At 34.2% G+C, this 22043-nt stretch overlaps 1 protein-coding gene across 1 annotated transcript in view; it reads right to left on the minus strand.

Moving 5' to 3' along the window:
• The window catches only part of SMARCA5 (SWI/SNF related, matrix associated, actin dependent regulator of chromatin, subfamily a, member 5), a 33072-nt gene that overhangs the window by 2428 nt on the left and 8601 nt on the right, over nt 1–22043 (minus strand). The window contains exons 4-23 of the mRNA XM_029940630.1: nt 21259–21359; nt 19691–19791; nt 18946–19125; nt 17641–17796; nt 17415–17546; nt 15720–15788; nt 13283–13392; nt 10774–11000; nt 8762–8883; nt 8530–8682; nt 7174–7306; nt 5722–5870; nt 5199–5318; nt 4380–4490; nt 3986–4099; nt 3767–3889; nt 2962–3094; nt 2271–2389; nt 1639–1851; nt 363–470 (exon numbers count right to left, since the gene is read on the minus strand). Coding sequence (XP_029796490.1) covers nt 363–470; nt 1639–1851; nt 2271–2389; nt 2962–3094; nt 3767–3889; nt 3986–4099; nt 4380–4490; nt 5199–5318; nt 5722–5870; nt 7174–7306; nt 8530–8682; nt 8762–8883; nt 10774–11000; nt 13283–13392; nt 15720–15788; nt 17415–17546; nt 17641–17796; nt 18946–19125; nt 19691–19791; nt 21259–21359 — 2674 coding nt within the window. The remainder of the gene's footprint in view (nt 1–362; nt 471–1638; nt 1852–2270; nt 2390–2961; nt 3095–3766; nt 3890–3985; nt 4100–4379; nt 4491–5198; nt 5319–5721; nt 5871–7173; nt 7307–8529; nt 8683–8761; nt 8884–10773; nt 11001–13282; nt 13393–15719; nt 15789–17414; nt 17547–17640; nt 17797–18945; nt 19126–19690; nt 19792–21258; nt 21360–22043) is intronic.

Below are 22043 nucleotides of genomic sequence, written 5' to 3' on the forward strand. Positions count from 1 at the left end.
GATTGCCACTTCAGATAGCTGTGAAATTAGGTGATTAACTAGTTGTTACTTAACCTTCTAATTTCTGTATAAGTCTAATTACATGAAATAGAAGTTGGGGTTTTGATTTTTTACTTTGCTTTTCTGTCTGGAGTGTCATTCTAACTACTGTAGTGTAAATGATGGAAAACAATTGCATATGTTAAAAGTGTTATATTCAAAAAATAAAGCTTAAAATCACATAATAAGCTAGAAAAAGAGCTACAGTGAAAAAAAAGCAACTTAAAAAAATGAAATAAAATAACACCTCCAATGATAGCTAAGTACTATGTTCAAATTCTTATATCTTCCAAGCAAGTATTTACATATTCACAAATACTTACGGAAGGTTTTGGTCCTCTCTTCTTCTTCTCTGCCTTCTCTTTTTCTTCTAGTTCCATATTTTCTCTTTCAATCAAGGTAATTAAGGTGTTACACCTCCTCTGGAGCTCCTGAATTGTAAAAATAAATTTACACAGTAAACATATATTTTCCATTGTTTTCATAACACCCAGATTTTAAAGCTGTAAAGTTTTGAGGTGCCTGGGTGGCTCAGTTGAGTGTCTGGACTCTTGACTTCAGCTTAGGTCATGATCCCAGGGTTGGGCTCTATGCTTGGAATCTCAAGCAGGTTCCATGCTTTCTGCCTCCTACTCTCTCCCCCAATCGTGCATGCTCTCTCTCTCCTAAAATCTATGAAATTGTGATGTTTTGATAATATAATTTATACACCCCAACAGATAAAATGTATGACATAAGACAGGTTACAGCAACTGAATCACTCTTTATTTATAATGCATTTATAGTACATTTCCCAAACAAAGATACACAAAACAGGAGCCACCCTTAGTGTTTAGTGAAAAATAAGCATGCAGCAAACATGAAAAGACTGCGCAGTGTCCTCCATCTTGAAGGGTGACAACATACTTTTTAAATACACTGAGAGAAATCTTACTATGAAAATATTTAAACTCTACTTATTCCAGTATATCCCAAACCTAAAGCTACAGAACATTTTTGGCATTTTCATCCTAAACAACACAGGATGGAAGTTAAAAGTTCAAGAGTGGTAAAATGTACAAAAAAAAGAATCCACTGAAGCTCACATTTCCTGATTTATAACTTTAGGAACTTATCAAAAACAGCTTTTAAAATAATCCAGATTCAACATTCAAATGGGCAGATGCCTGAGTTACAGTTCTTTCTTTATAGAAACATGTTCATTTAGAACATCAAAATTTTCTGAAAACTTCAGGTTTTAAATTATGATCATTACATTCAGAAGCTGAAACATGATGATGTTTCCTATTTAGAACCTGATTAAAATTAATATCAAAAACTAGCCCTTATCATACACGGTGATTTAAAAGATAATGTGATACTGAAGGATAGAACCAGGAAAAATTTTTAAGTTATCCATAATAGCCTTTTAATGGCAGATAACATTTTTCTAAGAATCTGATTTAACCTATAATACTTACAATACTGTAACAGAAATGTACTCCAAATATGGAAGGAAACCACAATTTTACTTACGTTACCTTACTTACCTGAAGAATATTAAGTAACACTTATTCTGAACTATTTGCTACATTACATAAAAAAGGCCCAAACACTCACCATTGCAGTTCTGGACTTCAGAAACCAGTCAAATCTGAACTGAGGAGAGTTGCGAATACACTGTCTTAATTCATCGTAAACATTTTCTTTGTCAAATCCAAGCTTGTGAAGCATACAGATTAGAAAACGATCCTCTTCTTCAGTATAGTTTTTTCCTTTGTTAGTACCATATGATATTCTCAACTGATGAAAAGGTGCTTTGTACCGTCCAATCTATCAAAGTTAAATTTTATATGATAAAAAATAAAAATCCTGTATAATCTGTATTTCAAACTCAGCTTTAGTAAAACGGAAAATGTTACATACCAAATCAGAATTTTCTATTCAAAGAACCTCAACTGTATTATATAACCTTTGTTGTGAAACAACTTTATAATCTTTATTATATTAAAAGGAAACACAGGCTGAGACTCTGATACTAGGTAGGAAAAAGCTAATCAAAGGGACACTGACCAAGACTCATCAACTGCAGGACTAAGGTTATTCTGCTGAGACTACATGTGAATGTCATCCTTTGAAGGAAATTTTCATTTTAAGCCATCATTTCATTTCCTTTTAAAGTTACTTTAACTCACATATTCTCAGATAGGAATTACAGTGCTGACCACCCTATATATTAATACACAGAGTACCTTCGTGTCAAGTGCTTTTTTGATACTAATTCTTCTTTGAATTCTTGCCTCTCCCCTTTCAATCTGAGCCATGATCTTCTCTATGTCCTGGAGTTCATTGCATCTTTCCCAGAATACAGCTGGTAAAAAAAAAAAAAAAAAAAAAAAGTTAGGCAGATGGGGTAGGTGTAGGAATGGGGAAAATACAATTTCTTATAAATGCTCATTTAACTTGCTAAGGATTAATATTTCCATTTCTCATATCTAATATTATAAAGTAAGTCAACTATTTAATTTTCTTAACAGTAAAAAAGATGAACTAGATGATATCTCCCAACTCTTAAATTTCTATTATTCTTGAATTCTACGCAGACTCATCACAGCACAGCTATACCTATTCACCTGACAATCCCAGTGACTTCACGAAACAGAGGTATATAATGCTTGAGACATTATGAAGAAAAATAAAATGAAAGCACAATTATTCAGTGTATTCAGTAACCTATTCCTTGCTTTAGCCAGTTAGCAAAGGTTAAAAAAAACTTTTCTAAATCGATTTTTTAAAAAGGGGATTTCTAACTTGATTTTTCAAAAACAAAAAATAAGGCAAATTGTGGCATAATTTAGCTTTGCAAAACATAATTCAGAATAATAAAATCTGAACTCCCCAACAGCTCTCCAAAAAACCTGAGAACATTCTTAAAAGAATTACCAGAGTATTCAATCACTTCTTCTGGAGTTTTTCCTTCTACTTCTCTTGCAATATTTTCAATATCATCACGACCCCACTTCTCATTAGCTTTGATAAACTGGTTAAAATCTCTCTTATTCCAATTGGTAAATCCCTTCAAAACAACAGATACATTTATTAATAGCACACTGAACATGGGTAAGATGCTATTACACTTTACCAACATTTGTAAAGTATTACAGAAAAATTTCAATTACTCGTTTTTAATTTCTTTTAAAGTGGTAACTTTTCATACACACAGATTTGCATTTTTAGCAATTATGTCATATATTGCTTAGATAACCAAGCAATTAAATCTGAGTGGAAGAGAGTAAGGAATGCTGCAGGAAAAGGTGACCTTTTTGTGGAGTCCTGAGGATTAGCAGGAGTTTGCAAAGAGGAATGAATAACATATAGTAAAGAAAAAAGACATAATAAGTGGGAAAATGGAAGAAAAATAAAGCGGCAAAGGTAGGGTTAAGGCCAGATTCTGATTAAACCCTTAATGTTGTTAAACAAGGACCAAATAGAAACTCGTATTTGAGAATAGAAGATGCACAGGAAAAGAAAAAGATATACTGAAAGGTGATCAAAAGGATCTACCTGCACTCTACTAACGCTGGTGCAAACCTCTAATCTTCTAAACTACCTCAACAACTCACAACAATCATCTCCAAGGACTCCATCTTTGAAAGAAGACTTGCACTTCTTTGTATATCCCAACACAACCTAAACACTGTACCTTACAAAATAAGTCACTAAATTTTTTGTTCATTAAAGACTATACCTGTGTTAGAAGCTTCTCTTTTTCCTCTAACTCTTCATCATTAAGGGGTTCGGCTTCATCAATTTTAAGCTGTTCTTCTTTTTGTGCTTGTGCTGCATTTGGTAGGTCAGGATTTCGAGGCACCTAAAAAAAATAATCCAACCATGAAAAAAAAATACTATATACTGTATGTTAAAAACAAATCAGATTAGTTATGAAATAAAGTGTTACTCCCATTACCTTGTACCCAATAGTTTTTCTGTAATATAGAATTTCTTTTTCCAATAATTCAAATAAACGTGGAGGAAAGAACTGGAAATCTTGAACATTAGGTTGTTTCGGAGGTCGAGGAGCCTAAAGAAAAAAAGAGTATATTGTTCACTTAAAAAAAAAAAAACTTTTAAATAAGCTTCCTGTCTCCATATACCATGACAGCCAACTCTCCAAGCAACTGAATCTATCACTAATATTGAACATTAATCAAATTTTAAATGCATACATTCACAACTTTTAGAAAAATTTTTAACAAAACTGAAGGAAATGCCTAATTCCCAATCTGCTTTTACTGCAAAAACAGAAGGAAAAAAATTACACTTCCAGTATTTTTAGATGTTTTATTGCTCTGTCAACTCACCTTAGGTGCTTTAGGTTCACTGACACGAAGAGCTTCCCTAAAATAGGCATCGACAGCATAGTTGGCTTTTCTTTCTCGTTTTGGTGGTTCAATCCACTCTGTGAATGCAATCTAGTATATGGGAAGTAATTCACATTATCAATTTTTATTATATATAGTCACAAACCCTATACAAATGCAACTCATAGCGTGTACATCATTACAACTGTTGTTTGTAAACAGACAATGGACGATAAGCTCTAGGAGAACAGGAACTATGCCACTTTGCTCAAAACTACATAATCAATGCATAGGACAGTGTCTAGTAAATAATATATCAAGATCTCTTGATCAAATAAAGAACATTCTATCCAGTAAGGAGGAAAAAATGACAGAATGTGCTATAATACAAACTAGGAAAATGTAGGTGTGTACTTAGCCTAGAAAAAATTTATTAGAGGATACACAGGCCTAAATGTTAACAACAGAAATATAACTGAGTAGAATTATTTTTTTCTTCCAAACTGTAGGTATTTTTAAGAAGTATTTCCCTTTAATTACCAGCCAATTTTGTTTAAAAAAAAATCTAGTAAGGTTGTGACACTTTTTTTGCCAATTAATTTTCAAAGATTTCAAATTATTACAATTATCCCATATTTCAACTATTATATATAAGAAGCCTCATCAAATTTTTAAAACATTTCAGAGTTTACTAACTGAAAATCTGACATTATACATAAAAATGAAAATAATGAGACAAATTTATAAAAGGCATTACACCTAACACAAGGTTCAAGTAAAATAAGATGTTCAAGTAACCAAAATGTCTTTCAAAATTACCTTTTGTTTTTCTCTATAATCTTCTCCTTCAAAGTTATAAACACTTGACTCTGTATCCATTGTAAAGTTTCTAAGGGAGCTTTCACCCATCTTGGAGAGCTTTTCATTCATCTCTGCAGTCTAAGGAAAAAAAGCAGATTAGAGAGAAAAAAACAACAGAACTGTAGTCAAAATTAGGTAGGCTTTACAGGATACAAAAGCTTTTTTATGATTCATATTAACAAGTGTTTCCTCAAACAGCTCTGACTTAAAACATTTTGTATATTAAAAACATTATCACATTTAGGGGTGCCTGGGTGGCTCAACTGGTTAAGTGTCTGACTGTTCATTTCAGCTAAGGTCATGATCTCAGTTTATTGAGTTTGAGTCCCCTGTCAGGCTTTGTGCTGACAGCATTGAGCCTACTTGGGATTCTCTCTCTTTAGTCTGCCCCTCCCCGTCTTGTGCATCACTAACGCGCGCGCCCTCTCTCAAAACAAATAACTTAAAATATAAAAACACTGTCATTTAATCTGTACCTCACCTTCTTTGCACCTCTTTCCAAAATACCATCAATATCCTCATCAGTAATCTCACTTTCCTTTGAAGCAAATACATGCGTCGCCCCATGTCTAATCATTTGAAGCATTTCATCTTTCCCAATTTTGTTCAGATTCTGATCCACAAGCCTTCCTGGAAAAAAAAAACAAAAAAACAAAAAAGAAAACATATGTTGTATAATGTTAAACTATATTTTACTGGAAACTTGGAATTTTAAATGTTACATGTATTCTGCCTCAAGTATCATTTCTGTTTATTCATTTCTGATAATTTTTATTTTCACATAAAACAAAGACAAATTCTTAGCTGTAAGCTTTGAAAAGTTCTAAAGCTTATCTACTACACAATGAAGCCTACTGTATACCATCTCAAAAATATAGTGATTATTAATAAAAACAGTAAGAAGTCATCATTTATTGTCACATATTCAGAGATGTGGCTAACACTACAGCTGGCATTAATGAGATATCAAAGAAATGTAGCATTCCCTTACTCGCATGAAAATTAAAAGCTGGCTGACAAAACGAAGATACATATGGAATTATTGGTGGTATTAACCAGTATATCTCTGGACCTTATAGATAACAAGTACATGCTCATAATGCAAATTAGAAGGAAAGAAACCAGTGTGATTCTGAGGCTAATGAGGGTTTTCCCCCTATTTTCCCATGTTACATATCCCATCACCAACCTTACTGTAATAGAACTTCATGAAAACGTAAATGTCTTCCTTTTAAGCTAATCTGGCATGAGAATTTAGTTCTCTTCAATCAACCCAAAATAAAATCCCACTCTTACCTTCTAGTGCTATTTACATTAATGTAATAAACATTACATTTAAACACTATATTGTGTCACTCTCACTAAATTATAAACTCTACCGAAGTAGAGTTTGTTGCTTTCATTCACCATTGTATTCTCAGCACTAAGAACAATGCCTGGCATATGGTGGCTGTTCGGTAAGTATCGGGCAGACTAGAAAAAAGAGTAACATCAGATTCTTTTACTTTCATTTGTATTTCTTCATTTTATCCCAGAGTAACTAAGAGTGCTTATTAGTACATGTAAATCATACTCACCACAGCTCTACTAAATGTGTACCACACTGAATTCTGGGTTTCCTACATACATTATCCCCTTTAATCCTTCAAAGTCCCAAACAGAATTCCCATTATCCCCATTTAACAGATGAGGAAACAGGCTCAGATAGTATAAAAATGGCACTATCTGGCAAAGTCAAATGCAAACTTCAACCTTCCTGAGCCCAAACCAATCTTCTTAATAAAACTAAAGCTCACTTTTTCTCTGCAATATAAATATTGTCCAGGCTGCTAGCTTGGTTTCATAGGTGATCAATAACAAGCATGTCCTAAAAAATCCAGGAAGCAAATGTGTCAATCCAATTTGGTAAATTTTTCAAAGTTCTAAGGCTCACCTTGTTGAATGACTATTGAATCCAGTCTGAGTTTCATCTCAGCACGTTCCACTATTCTTTCTTCCACAGTGTTGTCAGTTATAAAGCGGAACACTCGGACAGTCTTGGTTTGTCCAATTCTATGTGCCCGGTCCTAGGCAAATTACCATGTTACTTTGAGTACAGTTAAAAATTCACATAAGTCACATTTGATTACGTATACTGGAAAATAAAATATTCTCAATAATGAAACAGTTTTTAAGGTAATAATACTACTCAAAAATAGATTTGTATTAGATTAATATTTCTTAGATTCTCAAAGTTTCTCCATTTCAATAAGATTAATTGGTTCTCATAAGGAAAACTTTTACGAGGTATGGAACACATCAGATGGTGAATCAGTGAGAAACTATTTGGTTACTTTTACTAGGTTATACTGACATAAAATTCACATCTCTAGATAAAACAGACAAAATTATAATTTTTAAGTTAGATAATAAAAATTTGTCCTAAATCTATTTTTCTTAGGTTTAAATTCAAACTGCCTTTCCATCTAAATCACATATAAATTTTCACTGCTTAATCAAGGAAGACGTAACATGAATAAAAGAACTCCACAAACAATATAAAAGTCCTAGTCCTTAAGTATCACGCAATTAACCACATGTTGTCAAATTAAATTCTATTTCTGTTTAACTTCTGTTAAGTTCACAAAACACATTTTCATAAAACATCCCTCTTTCTAATTGATCAATATTCCTCAGCTACCCTTATAAAGAGTATAGGATAAAAGCGACCAACACCAATTATGGTCACGAACATTATGGGTCCAGTCATTAACAGTACCAAACTTAAGAATTTGCAAGTTTTCATATTTATCTACAGATCACAAATTTTCTCAACCTAAGAATGATCTTACTGATCTAGCCAAAGTACTCCCACACTTGGTCATAAATTTGGTAGGGAGGTTTGTAGCTCACCAAACCTGTTTCCCTTTCCTCCTAAGGCACAACTATACTCCCATTTACCAATTCTCTTGCACCCAGTCATGCTATGTGACTACGTGCTGGCCACTGAATGTGGGGACACTTTTAGGTCTGACCCAGTAAAAACTTCCTAGGCAATCCTCAGCTCTCTCTCATACCCCTTCTGCCATCAGGATTACAGGATACAGCTGGACTCCAAGATCCTAAGATGTGGCAAAGCTATAAAGATAGAAATATCCTGCTTTAGATGGACAATCACCTATAAAATACCCTCACTGAATTATTAGGTCAGAGAAAAATGCTACTGGGTTAAAGTCAATGACATTTGTAGACTATTAACTTGCTCTAATGAAAATATTAAACACAGAATATATTTGCTGTTATCCCTTACCATAGCCTGGAGATCTACTTGGGGATTCCAATCTGAATCATACAAAATTACTACATCAGCAGTAGCAAGATTAATGCCCAGACCACCAGCACGTGTACTTAACATGAAAACAAACTTTGTGCTATTTGGTTCATTGTATGCATTGATGGAATCCTATAAATAGAAAATAAAACAAATGTCAGTAAATTATTTTATCTCATTTTTTTACCTTCCCTCCTTGGATTTTACTTACTTGTCTCTCATCATGGGGTGTCTGCCCATCCAATCTACAGTACTCATAATTTCTCCACATGCAATAATCCTCCAAAATATCCAATACCCTTGTCATCTGACTGAAGATTAGTACTCGTGAACCTGTTAGCAAATAGAACAGCCCATTTTTAGAAGCTTCAAAAGTAAGAAAAATGTATTTAAAACTTCAATGCTAACCAAAACTAAGACTAGCCAATTCCCCCCTTAATTCCAAATTACCTAGTTGATCGTAAGAAAACTATATATTATTTATTCCTCCAAGTCAGTCATTCTCCACATTTCCCCCAGCATTACACAAATGGGAAAGGGGGAAAATCTGTACAACACACTAACAGAAAAGGGTATTTGTTCTAGTGTGGGAGGTCTTGCCATCCCAAGGCTGAGAAAACCACACTGTTTTAGTCCACATACCTTTAAAATAACCTTCCATCACCACTACCGCAATTCTCCCATGTGCATGGTCCTAAACATCCCTAACACACACAAAACCATCTCATTCTAGTTCTGAAGACCCAATTCCAGATCAAAAGAATAGAATATAAACGTGGCCTCACATTTACATTGGTCACCCTTCACTTATGCCATGATTCAAGTTATCCAACTGCCTTCCATTGCTTCAGCCAGCTGAACAATGCCTTTAGTAGAATGTATGAAAATCAAGGGATCATTATAAAAAATGAGTATGAAATTATCTTGTTTTGGAAGCTGATGCCAATAGTCTGTTGTTTCACCTTCTTGTACCCAAAACACTAACAATGCTCAATAGGCCCCATCTTTCTTACAGGGTTTAATACAGCTTTCATTAATATCTGAATATTCCTACCAAGTTCTTGTTATTCCTCTCCACCAATTCAATCCTTTAATTCCAACTCAGGTTTCAAGGAAAGGATTTTTAGAAAATATATTTCCACAAAAAGGTATAAAAGCAATAAAGAAAAAAGTAAACCAATTCACTGACAACTCTTAGAAGGTTTTTGATAGTCAATATCCTAAAGAAGACTGGTACAAAATTCATTCTTACCAAAACACACTGAGAAATACAAAAAGTTTTAAATCTGCAGATTTTACATTACAGAATAATTTCTGTATGAAATGCTTTGATGTCTACGACTAGTTTCAAAATAATCTGGGAGGAGAAAAGCAGATACATATAAACAATTTTGCCGTAAGTTTTTAATTGCTGTACCTGGCATCAAACTAAATTCATTCCATTGTCCTGTATTTTAGATACATCTCTACATATACTATGGACATACTCATTTTCATATAAAAAATCAACACACTGGGGTGCCTGGGTGGCTCAGTTGGTTAAGCGTCTGACTTCGGCTCAGGTCATGATCTCGCAGTTTGTGGATTCAAGCCCTGTGTCGGGCTCTGTGCTGACAGCTCAGAGCCTGGAGCCTGCTTCAGATTGTGTGTCTCCCTCTCCTCCTCTCTCTGCCCCTTCCCAGCTCACTCTCTATCTCTCTCAAAAATAAAGACATTAAAAATAATGTTTTTTAAATCGACATGTTATAAACAAAACTGCTTTGGTCCCATGCACATATTTAATAATTCATAATTTATTGTTTAACTTGTTTAAATTTAGATAACTTATTATTTAGTAATCATAAAAACACATAAATAACTGAAAAATACCATGAACACAATACTTCTACCAAAGTATCTGGGAACTGTGCAAGGTGGAAAGCGTATTCCTGGCATTTGATAACAAAAAGTGGATACATGTGGGAAAACATACATAAAATGAGAACTCTCTCCCAAAGTCCAGGAGTATAACTGCCCTAACTACTGATCACTAAGAAGATTTATTAAGCCTAAAACTGGGGAGGAAAGTGAAGCTCAGATAATGGACAGAAATTTTTAAATGTCCCACACTTCAACTTTATAAAGTACCAGATGAGTAATTTCAAATTATAGTGGTCCCTCATTTTATATTAGAATTTTAAAACAGTTTTCATCACTTCTCAATGATCCTAGTAACACAGATACCTTGTTCTTTTAATTTAGGGAGCAGCTTGTCTAACACCACCATTTTGCCACTGTTGGTAACTAGATGCATATCTGTCGTGTAAGGTGGACCAGGTTCAGCTCCATCAAAGAGATATGGATGATTACAGCATTTCCTCAACTGCATCAGGATGTTCAATAACCTCATTTTGTCCATCTTCCCTGCAGAGTTTAGTATATCTATATCCTTCATTAATATCCGGGTATACCTAATGAGAAGAAAAACATTTTAAAAGGACTCAGGTGTTCCCTGACCAGTCCCTATTACTTTACTTAATTCCCTCCCCTAACTCAACCCAAAAATATCTGTAAAGAACCAATCAACTCTAAGATGTGGTTAGGAGTTTACCATCTATTATAACATCTTTCTTTCCCTTTTCTTTACTGCCCCCATTGTTCCAATGTTCACACATATGCTTTGGGCCTTGAGGTCCAAAACAAGTATGGGATGAATTAAAAGAAAGCAGAATGACAAAACATTATCAAAACTAACAAGCTTTAAATGTAATTTTAATTTGTAGTCTTTTCCAATGGAAGAGTGCCACTACTGAATTACAATCCAATGTAGCTAGTGTGATATTTGGTAAGAATGTGAGGATCTAGAGAAGGGAGAAGAATCATGAAAGGGTATGGCATGATGATGAGAAAAAGAATGAATACAATGTGACTGAAATATAAACATGGGAAAGTTCATGGGGGGAAAGGAGATATGAGGACAGTAAAGCTATAGCCATAGATGGATTGTGGAAAGCCTTGAATGCATATCAAGAACTTAAACATCCTGCAGGTAAAAAAAAATCAGTCTATAAACACCAAAGTTTTAAGACTGAATCCACTAAATAAAATAACTTCAATAACCTAAAGCAATCTATGCTTAACAATTCCAGTTAAAGCCTAAATGTCCATCACGTGATGCGTGGATCAAGAAGATGTGGTATATATACACAATGGAGTATTACATGGCAATGAGAAAGAATGAAATATGGCCATTTGTAGGAAAGTGGATGGACCTTGAGGGTGTCATGCTAAGCGAAATAAGTCAGGCAGAGAAGGACAGATACCATATATTTGCACTCATAGGTCTAACAGGAGAGCAGGAGAGACCTAATGGAGGACCAGGGGGAGGGGAAGAGGGAAAGAGAATTGGGGAGAGAGAGGGATACAAAACTTGAGAGACTATTGAATACTGAAAACGAACTGAGGGTGGAAGGGAAGGGGGGAGGGCGAAGGGGAAGAGGTGGTGATGGAGGAGGGCACTTATGGGGAAGAGCACTGGGTGTCGTATGGAAACTAATTTGACAATAAACTATTAAAAAAAATTCCAGTTATGAGGGATAAAATATTCATTATAGACCTTCCCATCACATTTCTGACTGATAACAAAGTTCACCAATGTTTAACTAAAAAAGATTTCTCTTCCCTTAACATGGACTCATGTTGGTTGTAGTTCTGTTACTTTAGAGCCATACAAGACAAGCCTAATAGCTTTGAACCTTATAAAAGCCTTCTGAAGGCTTTTAGATATGTGCCCATTTCTTACATTCTATCCTTTCTGTACTTTTACCAACAACTCCAGCCCCTTGCAAATACTTACCAAGTACAGAATTAAATACGCTTGTGACTAGTAAAGAAAAGAGGGCTATTTCCCTCCTTTGAACATTATGTTTATATTAATATATGCTAAGATTAAAATGTCTTTTTTTTTTATAGCCACTTCACTCTGTAGACTCATGGTGACCTATTAAAAAAAACTTTTAATACTAAGTGGTTTCTAGCCTTTTGGATTTCACACACCCATAAAACCTAGGAAAGGAAAAGGAAAAGGAAAAGGGGAAAGGAAAGAGGAAGGGAAGGAAAAAAGAAAAGAGACAAGATGAAACTTACAAGGTTTTCAACATTTTTATTATCCCCTTAGAAAAGTATTTAAAAATAGCTACCATGTATTACCACCATAAATTCACAATAGGACCTTTTATTCTGCCTAAAGGAACACATTAACTCAGAATGAAGTCTTATAAATTAAGTATCTGTAGCTTTATGGACTAAAAGAAAGCACCTCAAGTTTCTCCTTCTCTACAATCTCCAACTTTAGCAAGATTAGCACTAATCTACAGTCCCGAATTTGTGACCACCAAGTTAACGAGATGTCTACATCTGGCCATCAGTTTCTTTTAAAAAAAAAAACCCCAGGTAGAGGCATTTTATATATATATATATATATATATATATATATATATCCATCCCTGTTTAGTTAAATGCTATGTTTAATCCTTGGATTCATGAACCTCCCATTCTGATTCTGTCAGCTACTAATTTCAAATCTTTGTATTATAAATTTGATTAGCAAGTCCTAAGTCGTCTGACCAGAAAACTCTTCAGTCTGAGTTCACAGAGTAAACGAATTCCTTGAAGACACAATTAGGAAAACAAAATACAAATGAAAAGTTAGTGAAGAATCAATAGTAATTTCAAAATGTCTAAGAAAACATACCATTCCCTTTGCATTTTGCTGAGACCAACATAGATTTTTACTTCCTTCTTTGGAGGCAAACTCTTTTCAACATCAGCTTTAATTCGACGAAGGAGGAATGGACGCAAAACCTTTAAGATCAAAAAGAAATGAAGATGACCTTATGAATGAGCATTATTTTGGGATCTCAAGATTGTTTATTACATGGAAATTTATCTGTATCTTTATACATTTTATCTCATTTCTTTTATTCAGCATGTCTGTAAACCAATTCATGTTGTATTACATGTAGTTCATTTTCATAAAAAATTTTAAAATACCTCAAAACTAAAGATTTTTTATTTGTATCATCCTATGTTATATTTACATTCACCTATAAAAATATGGTAAATATGAAAGATTCTGCAACACTTCCCTAATATCATCATGTAAGGAAACTAGTATAGTCTTAGCTGACAGCCAGCACCAACTGCCAGACAAGTTAGTGAAGACCTTCAGCCCCAATGGCCCTTTTCGAGAACTGTCCAGGTAAACGTAGCTGGACAAATCCAGGTAAAACTAGCGAAGAAATCACTCAGCCAACCCATGAATTCTGGAGTTACTAAAATATATAGTATTAAGGGTTTTTGGGGGGAGGGGGTATTGGGAGTATTTTCAATAATAGATAACTGATACATCAACTAAGAATGATCTCATTCCAAGTATACCTATGCTGATTCTGAATATCCTCTTTCATCATGAGACCACAGGAACTACGGTGGGAATTTCAAGACACTACAGAAAGGTGGCCACCAGGCCTCTTCACCCCAATTTGATAAGCATCTTCATACTACTCTCTGAATAAAATAAACAGATGCCAAAAGTGGATAGTTCGGTCATGTGGATTGTTTTAGTTTGCTTTACATACATGTACCTATTTATTAAAGCAAAGTCTATACCCCACATATATATACCCCACACTCCTTCCAGTAAATGAATCTAAATTGAGTGCTTACAAGCTTAAATGCCATCTAAATTGAAACAAAGAGGTCTAGGAGATTATCACCTTCAAATACTTAATAAAATTAAACTTCAGTGCATGAAATTTTTAAAACACATTATAATTAATTCATATAGAAACACGTATTTGAACATTCATAAACTTATTTACTCCCTGTTCAAATATCCACTATGAACTAAGCATTGTGCTAGAGATATAAAAGTAACACATTTCCTGACTTTGTGTTTACATTGCACAAGAAAACATTTGTAAGTTAAACAATATAAAATTCTATGTAAAGTCCTATGTTAGAATGCCATGATTATTAAAGATGAGACACAAAGAAATTGTGTCTTGTCTTGGGTATTCAGTGGAAAAGGTGACATTACCACTGAGTGCTGGACTAGGTAGGGCAAGCAGGGGAGAGTAAGAAAGGGGATACTGGATGTAACACAAAGGATAGGCAAAGACAGACTGAAATTAGCACAATGTTTACAGAAAACTAATAGTGGGGTAAGTAAATTGATAAAAGAAGTGAAACAGAAGTTAGAGAATGTCAGAAAAGTTAAATCATGGGGGTTGGGGAGGAGAGCTGCCCCCCCCCCCCCAGGGGGCACTTGCACTGCCCAGCAACATATTTGGTTGTCACAACTATTGGCATGTAGCAGGCAGAAGTGTCAAGAATGCTGTTAAACAGGAAAACCACCTTCCCTGTGCCCCCTAAAATTATCTAGACCAAAATGTCAATACGAGTTGAGAACCCCTGAGTGAGGTCATGAAAGGCATTATATACCATGCTTACAAGGTCTGGCTTTATTCTGCTCACCAGACTATCTCAATCTGGGTTGTATTTGAGAAATTTACCTAGCTACCAACTTTCACTTGTGAATAAAGCTACATATCACAACAAAAACAACTCAGCTCACAATGCACTATTAGCAGTTGCTTATACACGGTCACTGGACTTAAGAATAAAGTCCCCTGACCCCTTCAGCCTTTGAGAACCACATCTCTTAAATTCAGATTACTTTTTCCATTTATTAAATTAGGATTTCATCATAGGTTCTAACACTAAAAGCACAATGCATCACCCGTTTCCCCTTATTGTAAGATCAAATAGTAAGTGAGAGGATTCAAATAGATCTGATTCTGCTGGGCACCTGCATGGCTCAGTCAGCGAAGTGTCCAACTCTTGATTTCAGCTCAGGTCACGATCTCACAATTTGTGAAATCCGTCCCACATCAACCTCTGTGCTGTGGGTGAGGAGCCTGCTTGGGATTCTTTCTCTCTCTGCCACTGCCCCACTGGGTCTCTTTCTCTCTCAAAAATAAAGAAATAAACTTAAAAAGAAAAATAGATCTGATTCTGGTTACTAGGTGTGTTTTTTGTTGTTAAGAGAGAAAAATTATCCACTAATTTAAACCTCTACTCATTTTCCGAATAGAAATATGCTTTAAACCTTATTCCAAAATACTTACCATATGAAGCCTCTCAACTAGCTTTTGATCTCCAAGGCAGTTGTTTGTATCAAACCATGAATCAAAGTCCTAGATTAACAAACCAAAAATATATGATCAGAAATATTAACTACCAGTATTAACTACAAGTACCCAATTTATGCTAGATGTAACAATGATTTCTCTAGAATTAGTTTAGGATTTGAGTTGTAAAGAGAAAAAATCATTTGGTTCAATCCCATATATTTCATGTGTCACTGTTGGTAATTGATTTTAGAACTACTTTGACAATCAGGTTACTTCCCACACAATTTTCTCAAAAACATCAAGATGACAAGTTTCACAACGAAAAAAAAAATAGAAGGCAAATGCTGTAGAATTAGAGAATATTCTTGAAAAATATCTTTCTTTAAAATGGCTTAAATATTAAAATCACTTTACTTTGTTCTCTAAGCCTACTCAGACTACTCAAACACATAGCTTCCAGAGCAATAGTCAATTTTAATTAAACTTATTAAATTAAAAGCATTTCATTAGTATTTGGGTAGGTCTGAAAAAGGGTAACATTTCCACACATTTGGTATATATTTGTGCTTGGTTAACAAGCATAATCTTAAAGTTAATGGTGTTAACTACAACAAAACTTAAAAGATTACTAAACAAAGTGTCAATGCAGTAAGAAATGATCTCAAGTAAAAATGTCAAAATACAAAAAAGCCTCACTGAAGTATTTTTCTGAGATTAAAAGTCTTCCAAGAACACAAATTTCCCTATTCTTTTAAAATGATCCTTAACACAACAATCCAAATTATCCCTTTTGGAACTTACGGAGTTCTTCAAAGCCACACACACGTGCACTCTCCCTCTGCCCAGCCATAGAAACAAAGTTATAAAATGAACTCTGGTTCAGCAAAACGCTGAAATTAAAAATGGCACTCTCGATATACATATTATATTCTCAGGTACAGCCAACAGTTTGAGTGTCTAACCATTTTTATGAGTGCAAATAATCTATTAAAAAGTAAAGGTTAGGTCCAATGTTTGTCAGACCATAAAAAAAAGACGGCTAGAAAGATTTTACCAATTTGAAGACCATCTTGGAAAGAGTACATTTATAAGACTTAAGACACACGCAATGTGAAGTTCACAAGTTCACCTGGGGGATAACCTTAGCAGTACATAATACAAGCAGTCTGAAACTCAGGCCAACATGACTACCTGTTTTTTCTATGAATCTATGATACTCCAGAGGGAGAAAACTATGACTTGTAAAATGATACTGAAATCAAAAGACACAGGGGTGCCTGGGTGGCTCAGCTGGCTGAGCATGAAATTTCAGCTCAGGTCATGATCTCAGTTTGTGGATTTGAGCCCCATGTAGGGCTCTGTGCAGGGGCTGGGAGCCAAAGTCTGCTTCAGATTCTGTGTCTGTCTCTCTCTCTCTCTCTCACTCTGCCCCTCCTCAGCTTGTGTTCTCTCTCTCAAAAATAAATAAATGAACTTAAAAAAACTAATTAAAAAAAATCAAAAGATACAAACAAGTAAACTCTCAGGAGGCATAGAAAAAAACTTGATAGGGTACACCAGGCCATATAAAAGTTGAAAAATTAACAATTATATCAAGTAGGGCTGAAAAATCAATTTTTTGATAAAAACATATATAGTATTAAACATAACCATTAATATTCCAACCAGACAACAGTAAGACATACTTACGTCTGCTGAATTAAAGACATCTGGCAACAAAAAATTAAGAAGTGACCAGAGCTCGTGCAAGTTGTTTTGAAGAGGTGTTCCAGTTAGTAATAGTCGATTTGTAGTCTTGAATTCCCTCACTATTTCTGACAACTAAAAGAACCAAATTCATCATTAGAAGATTCTACATAATGATCAAATTCTAAATGAAGATACAAATGATTTTCACTTCCAACTACCAAATTACCTTGGATTTTTCATTTTTGATCCTGTGAGCTTCATCTATAACTAAGTACCTCCAATTAAATTTTTTGAAAACAGACTTCTCTTTTATAAGCATTTCATAAGATGTTACACATACATCCCATTCTCCTGGTAATAAAACGTCTCTGACAAAAGCAGCCTGTACAGCAAGAGAAAAAAAAATTACATTAGGCAGAAATAAAGTCTACGTTAAATTTATTGATGACAAGTAATCTAACACATAAAAGAAAGTAGAAATATTAAAAAGGCATAGTTACCGGTAGTATGCAAGTGTCTAGAACTAGCTCAAACTACCTTCATTAATCATTTTCACTGTTCATTTTTTAAGTGTCGGAGCCATTTAGTAAACAAATACTTGACAAATTGATGGGTGCAAAATTCAATAAACTAACTCTTAAATGTCTTCTTTTTTCATTTCCAATAGGTGCTAAAATTCTTAGGAGACAGGTTTAGGCAAAGGAACGTGTGGTTTGTGCCATAAAGTTATGACTCAAGGATGGTTTTGCAATAACCATTTTCATTTCTTTCATATTTACAGATCTATTGAAGGCTTTGCTATTAGAAGTCTTTTTTACAAGTAAAGAAACTAAAGCAAGAAGTGGTTTAAATTGGGCTCCAAAACATAAAAAGCAATTTGATAACTTAAAATAACCAAAGTATCTATAAAAGGAGAAAAAGAAATCTAGAATCATCACTGATTGTTAAATGAAGAGGAAACAAAAGTGCTTAAGTTTCAACACAGTACATTTTAAAATCTGAACCTTATATTCTCCAAAGTATCTTCATTTCCTTCCAAAAAATGTCAACTGACCAACATTTTAACTTATTCCAATAAATACCACTCCAGCCAACCAAAATACTGTAACTGGCTCAATGCATCTTTAAAAACTACCACGACAATTAATTACCATTATGTACATCAATCTAAAAAAATCTGGTTCCTTCAATTTCCAACCACTTTACACACTCAAAACTTCTTTAAACAAGGATATTGCCTCTAGAAGGAGAACATGCCCTTTGATTTTACACAACCAATCTCAAAATAAAAGAAACAAACTATATTCATACATCATCATACAGTCTACAACTCCTCTTCCCCAGTAGGATTCTTAACCATCAAGATAATATGACATCTATAAATTACAAATATTTGTGAAGACCAAGTTTACTACTGGACTCCTCTTTACTATTGGACTCCTCTTTTATCTTCTTCTAGCTACTCCCTCTCCTAAACCTAAATTCAAATTCTTTTAATATCAAAAATATAAAAGGAACATGAAAAGCTTACTCTTTGTTCTTTATCGCCTATCAAACAAACAGATCTAAGGGTTGGTACCCATCTCTTGAATTCGCTCATCCAGTTGTGTAATGTAGACTTAGGAACCAAAACCATATGAGGACCAGGAATGTTTCTATAGTGTTTCATGTACCCAAGAAGAGATATTGTTTGAAGAGTCTTTCCCAAACCCTGAAAGAGTAACCACAAAGCAATGAAAAACAAAGTGAACATCCATATTTGTATTTCCTGACATATAAACACATTTAAAAGAAAAGCTATGTGTTTATAACAGCTAACAAATGGCAAGCACATGACATGTGTCAAGTTCAGCAGTGTTGTTTTTTAATCTTCAGAGGCCTATAAGGAGGTACTACTACCATGCCCATAAGGCCCAGAAGTTTAAGTGACTTTCCCAAAGTCATACAGCAGGGCTAGAATCAAGACCCATTTCTTTTGACTCCATTCTTTCTCCATGCAATTAAGTGTTTTAGCACTACCACTTGGTAGAAATTTTGAAACATTCACTACATAACCAATAAGTAGTAAACGAGGTAAATGTTTTGAAACAATTGTATAAACTGCCACCCTTGAGAAAATATTCATTGATGAAAAACAAATTACCTTCACTTGTTTTACAGAAGTGGAGGGAAATGGCCAAAACACTTTATTACAAAAGTCTGTCAAAAGCATGTTTTCAAAATACAGCACTTTTAAAATATTTTCAATTACAAAATATGGACTACCGAACACATACCATTTCATCCGCAAGGATACCATTGATGCCATTCTCATACAAAGAAATGAGCCAATTCAATCCTCGGACCTGATAATCTCTCAGTTTACCCCATTTTACATCTAAGAATAAAAGAAAAAACACAATGCACATTTTAAAGACACAAGAAATAAAAAAAGGCAGTCCCTTTCATCTGATACTCGGGTTTAATTTGGACCTGCACTGGTTTACTCTGACTTTTCTGTCTTCAATTTCCAAGTCATTAGCGGCAAACACTGTGATCTGGAGTAGAAAATGGGCAGATGGACAGGGAGAATAACATAGTGCAAAAAACATGACTGTAAAGCATCAGATTACCTACCCCAATCACTCAGTTCCTATGTTACCAATATATACTGGTACTAGAGACTCTTTCCTCTTTATATCCTTTTTTAATGTTATCACAAATGTTTTTAAACCAAGTGTTTTCACCTTCCATGATAACCCACAGACATTCTCTGAGGGATTTAGTTTTCCTCCTAACAAAGGGGAAATAAGACAAGATATACAGAATTGTTTTTCCTTTACCTTTCATAAGTTACTTTTTTAACAGGTTCAAAGGAGACAAAGGAGACAGTATCTCTTCTGGGGTTTACTACACATTTCCCACCTGAATAATTACTAAGTATATGTACCACAATCGCATTCTTTTTTAAATATGCACATTTGTACCCTATCACCTTTCAAAAAACACTTTCTGGTAAAACTAGCTACAATGTGGATATGTGAGAAAGGAACAACCCAAATAATTCAAATTTTCTTCCCCCTTTGAACCAAACATCTGACTCTATTCTCTAACTTCATGAAAAGAAAACTGGGTACTCCACAGTCCAAAAAAAAATCTGAAAATACCTTAAACATATTGCTGAATTTCTAAGCAGATCCTTTCCTTCCTGAAGTTCCACTTGCTAAGAGTTAAAGTTACAGTTCGCTTAAATAACAAGTCCAAATTGTAGGTCTTACACTGACCTTTATAAATTTTTGCTATTGTTAACAACCACTATGATCACACAAACAAATTATCCAGTAGACAGAGAAACCAGATCAGAAAAAAAAGTCAGGCTTCAGTTAAGTCAAATGCGCCACAACACAATCAAGATTATATATAAGTAAAACTTAAACCTGGTTTACCAGGGTTTTTTTTGAAAACCATTAAAAACAAATGTTTCAGAAAAAACATTAAAACTAACTTACTACAAAACCCTGAGATCAGTTAACAGAAGTCTTCATGAAGTGCTTTTCTTTACACATTACGTTTTCTTATCTGGGGCAAATATAAGACAAAATCCATTCCCAGTTTTACATACACATTTAGGCAACAATAAACACAGTGGCATTTTATGTCCCTTTGAAATACAGCATCACTATTAATATACTACCATTTCCATCCAAAAAAAAATCTGAAATTTATTTCACATTCAATAAATTTCAAAAGATTACTAAAAATTCCCTTTATAAATTACTGCCAAAACAAACTCAAAACATTAACCAAAGAAAGTTTCAAGGGGGATTTTTTAAAAATCAAGTAGTTATAAATGCATATAACATACATGATGGAGAGTCTTCAAATCTAGTGCAAACATTGGTTGCTTTAGAGCTCTCTGTTAATAGTTCTTCATCCTCCTCTTGCTCTGTTCTACGATGTCGGTAGCTGTCAAGTTCATGACAAAATCAACTGATTAGCACTTTAGTTTTAACTACCAGCTACTATTTCAACTAATAGTCAAGAAGCTGACCCAGATTCCACAATAATTTTTAATAGGCATTTACATTAAGAACAGAAAAGGGGAACAGTAGGTATCAATAAATTTAAACCTGACATGTTTTACATGGCTTTTTAAAATATATACGATGCAATTATAACAGCACCTGTGATAATCTCATCTCAAGGAACTACACAGTCAGAAAAATCTCCTAGTTTGTAATTTAAAGTTATTTTTTAAAGTATTTTTCCCAAGGGGAAAAAAATCTAGAAATCACATCTTAAAAACTACAACTTTCAAAAGGATGACACTGTGCCGTCTGGGACAACATGAATGGACCTAGAGGGTATTATGTTAAGTGCAGTCAGTCAGACTGAGAAAGATAAATACCATATGACTTCACTCATAAATAAATCCTAAAAAAAAAAATTAAAAAGCAGAATTGGAACTGTAAATACAGAGAACTGAGTTGTCAGAGGGGGAAAGAGTGGGGCACTAGGCAAAATGGGTGAATGGGAGAGTAAGATCTCAGCCTCCACATATGTAGGTCACAGAAGTAAAAAGCAGAGCACAGGAATACAATCAGTAATACCATGACACCGATGCAATGGAACAGATGGCAGCTACACTTA

Source organism: Suricata suricatta, chromosome 1 (genome assembly GCF_006229205.1).
Source record: "Suricata suricatta isolate VVHF042 chromosome 1, meerkat_22Aug2017_6uvM2_HiC, whole genome shotgun sequence".
Classification (NCBI taxonomy): Eukaryota; Metazoa; Chordata; class Mammalia; order Carnivora; family Herpestidae; genus Suricata; species Suricata suricatta.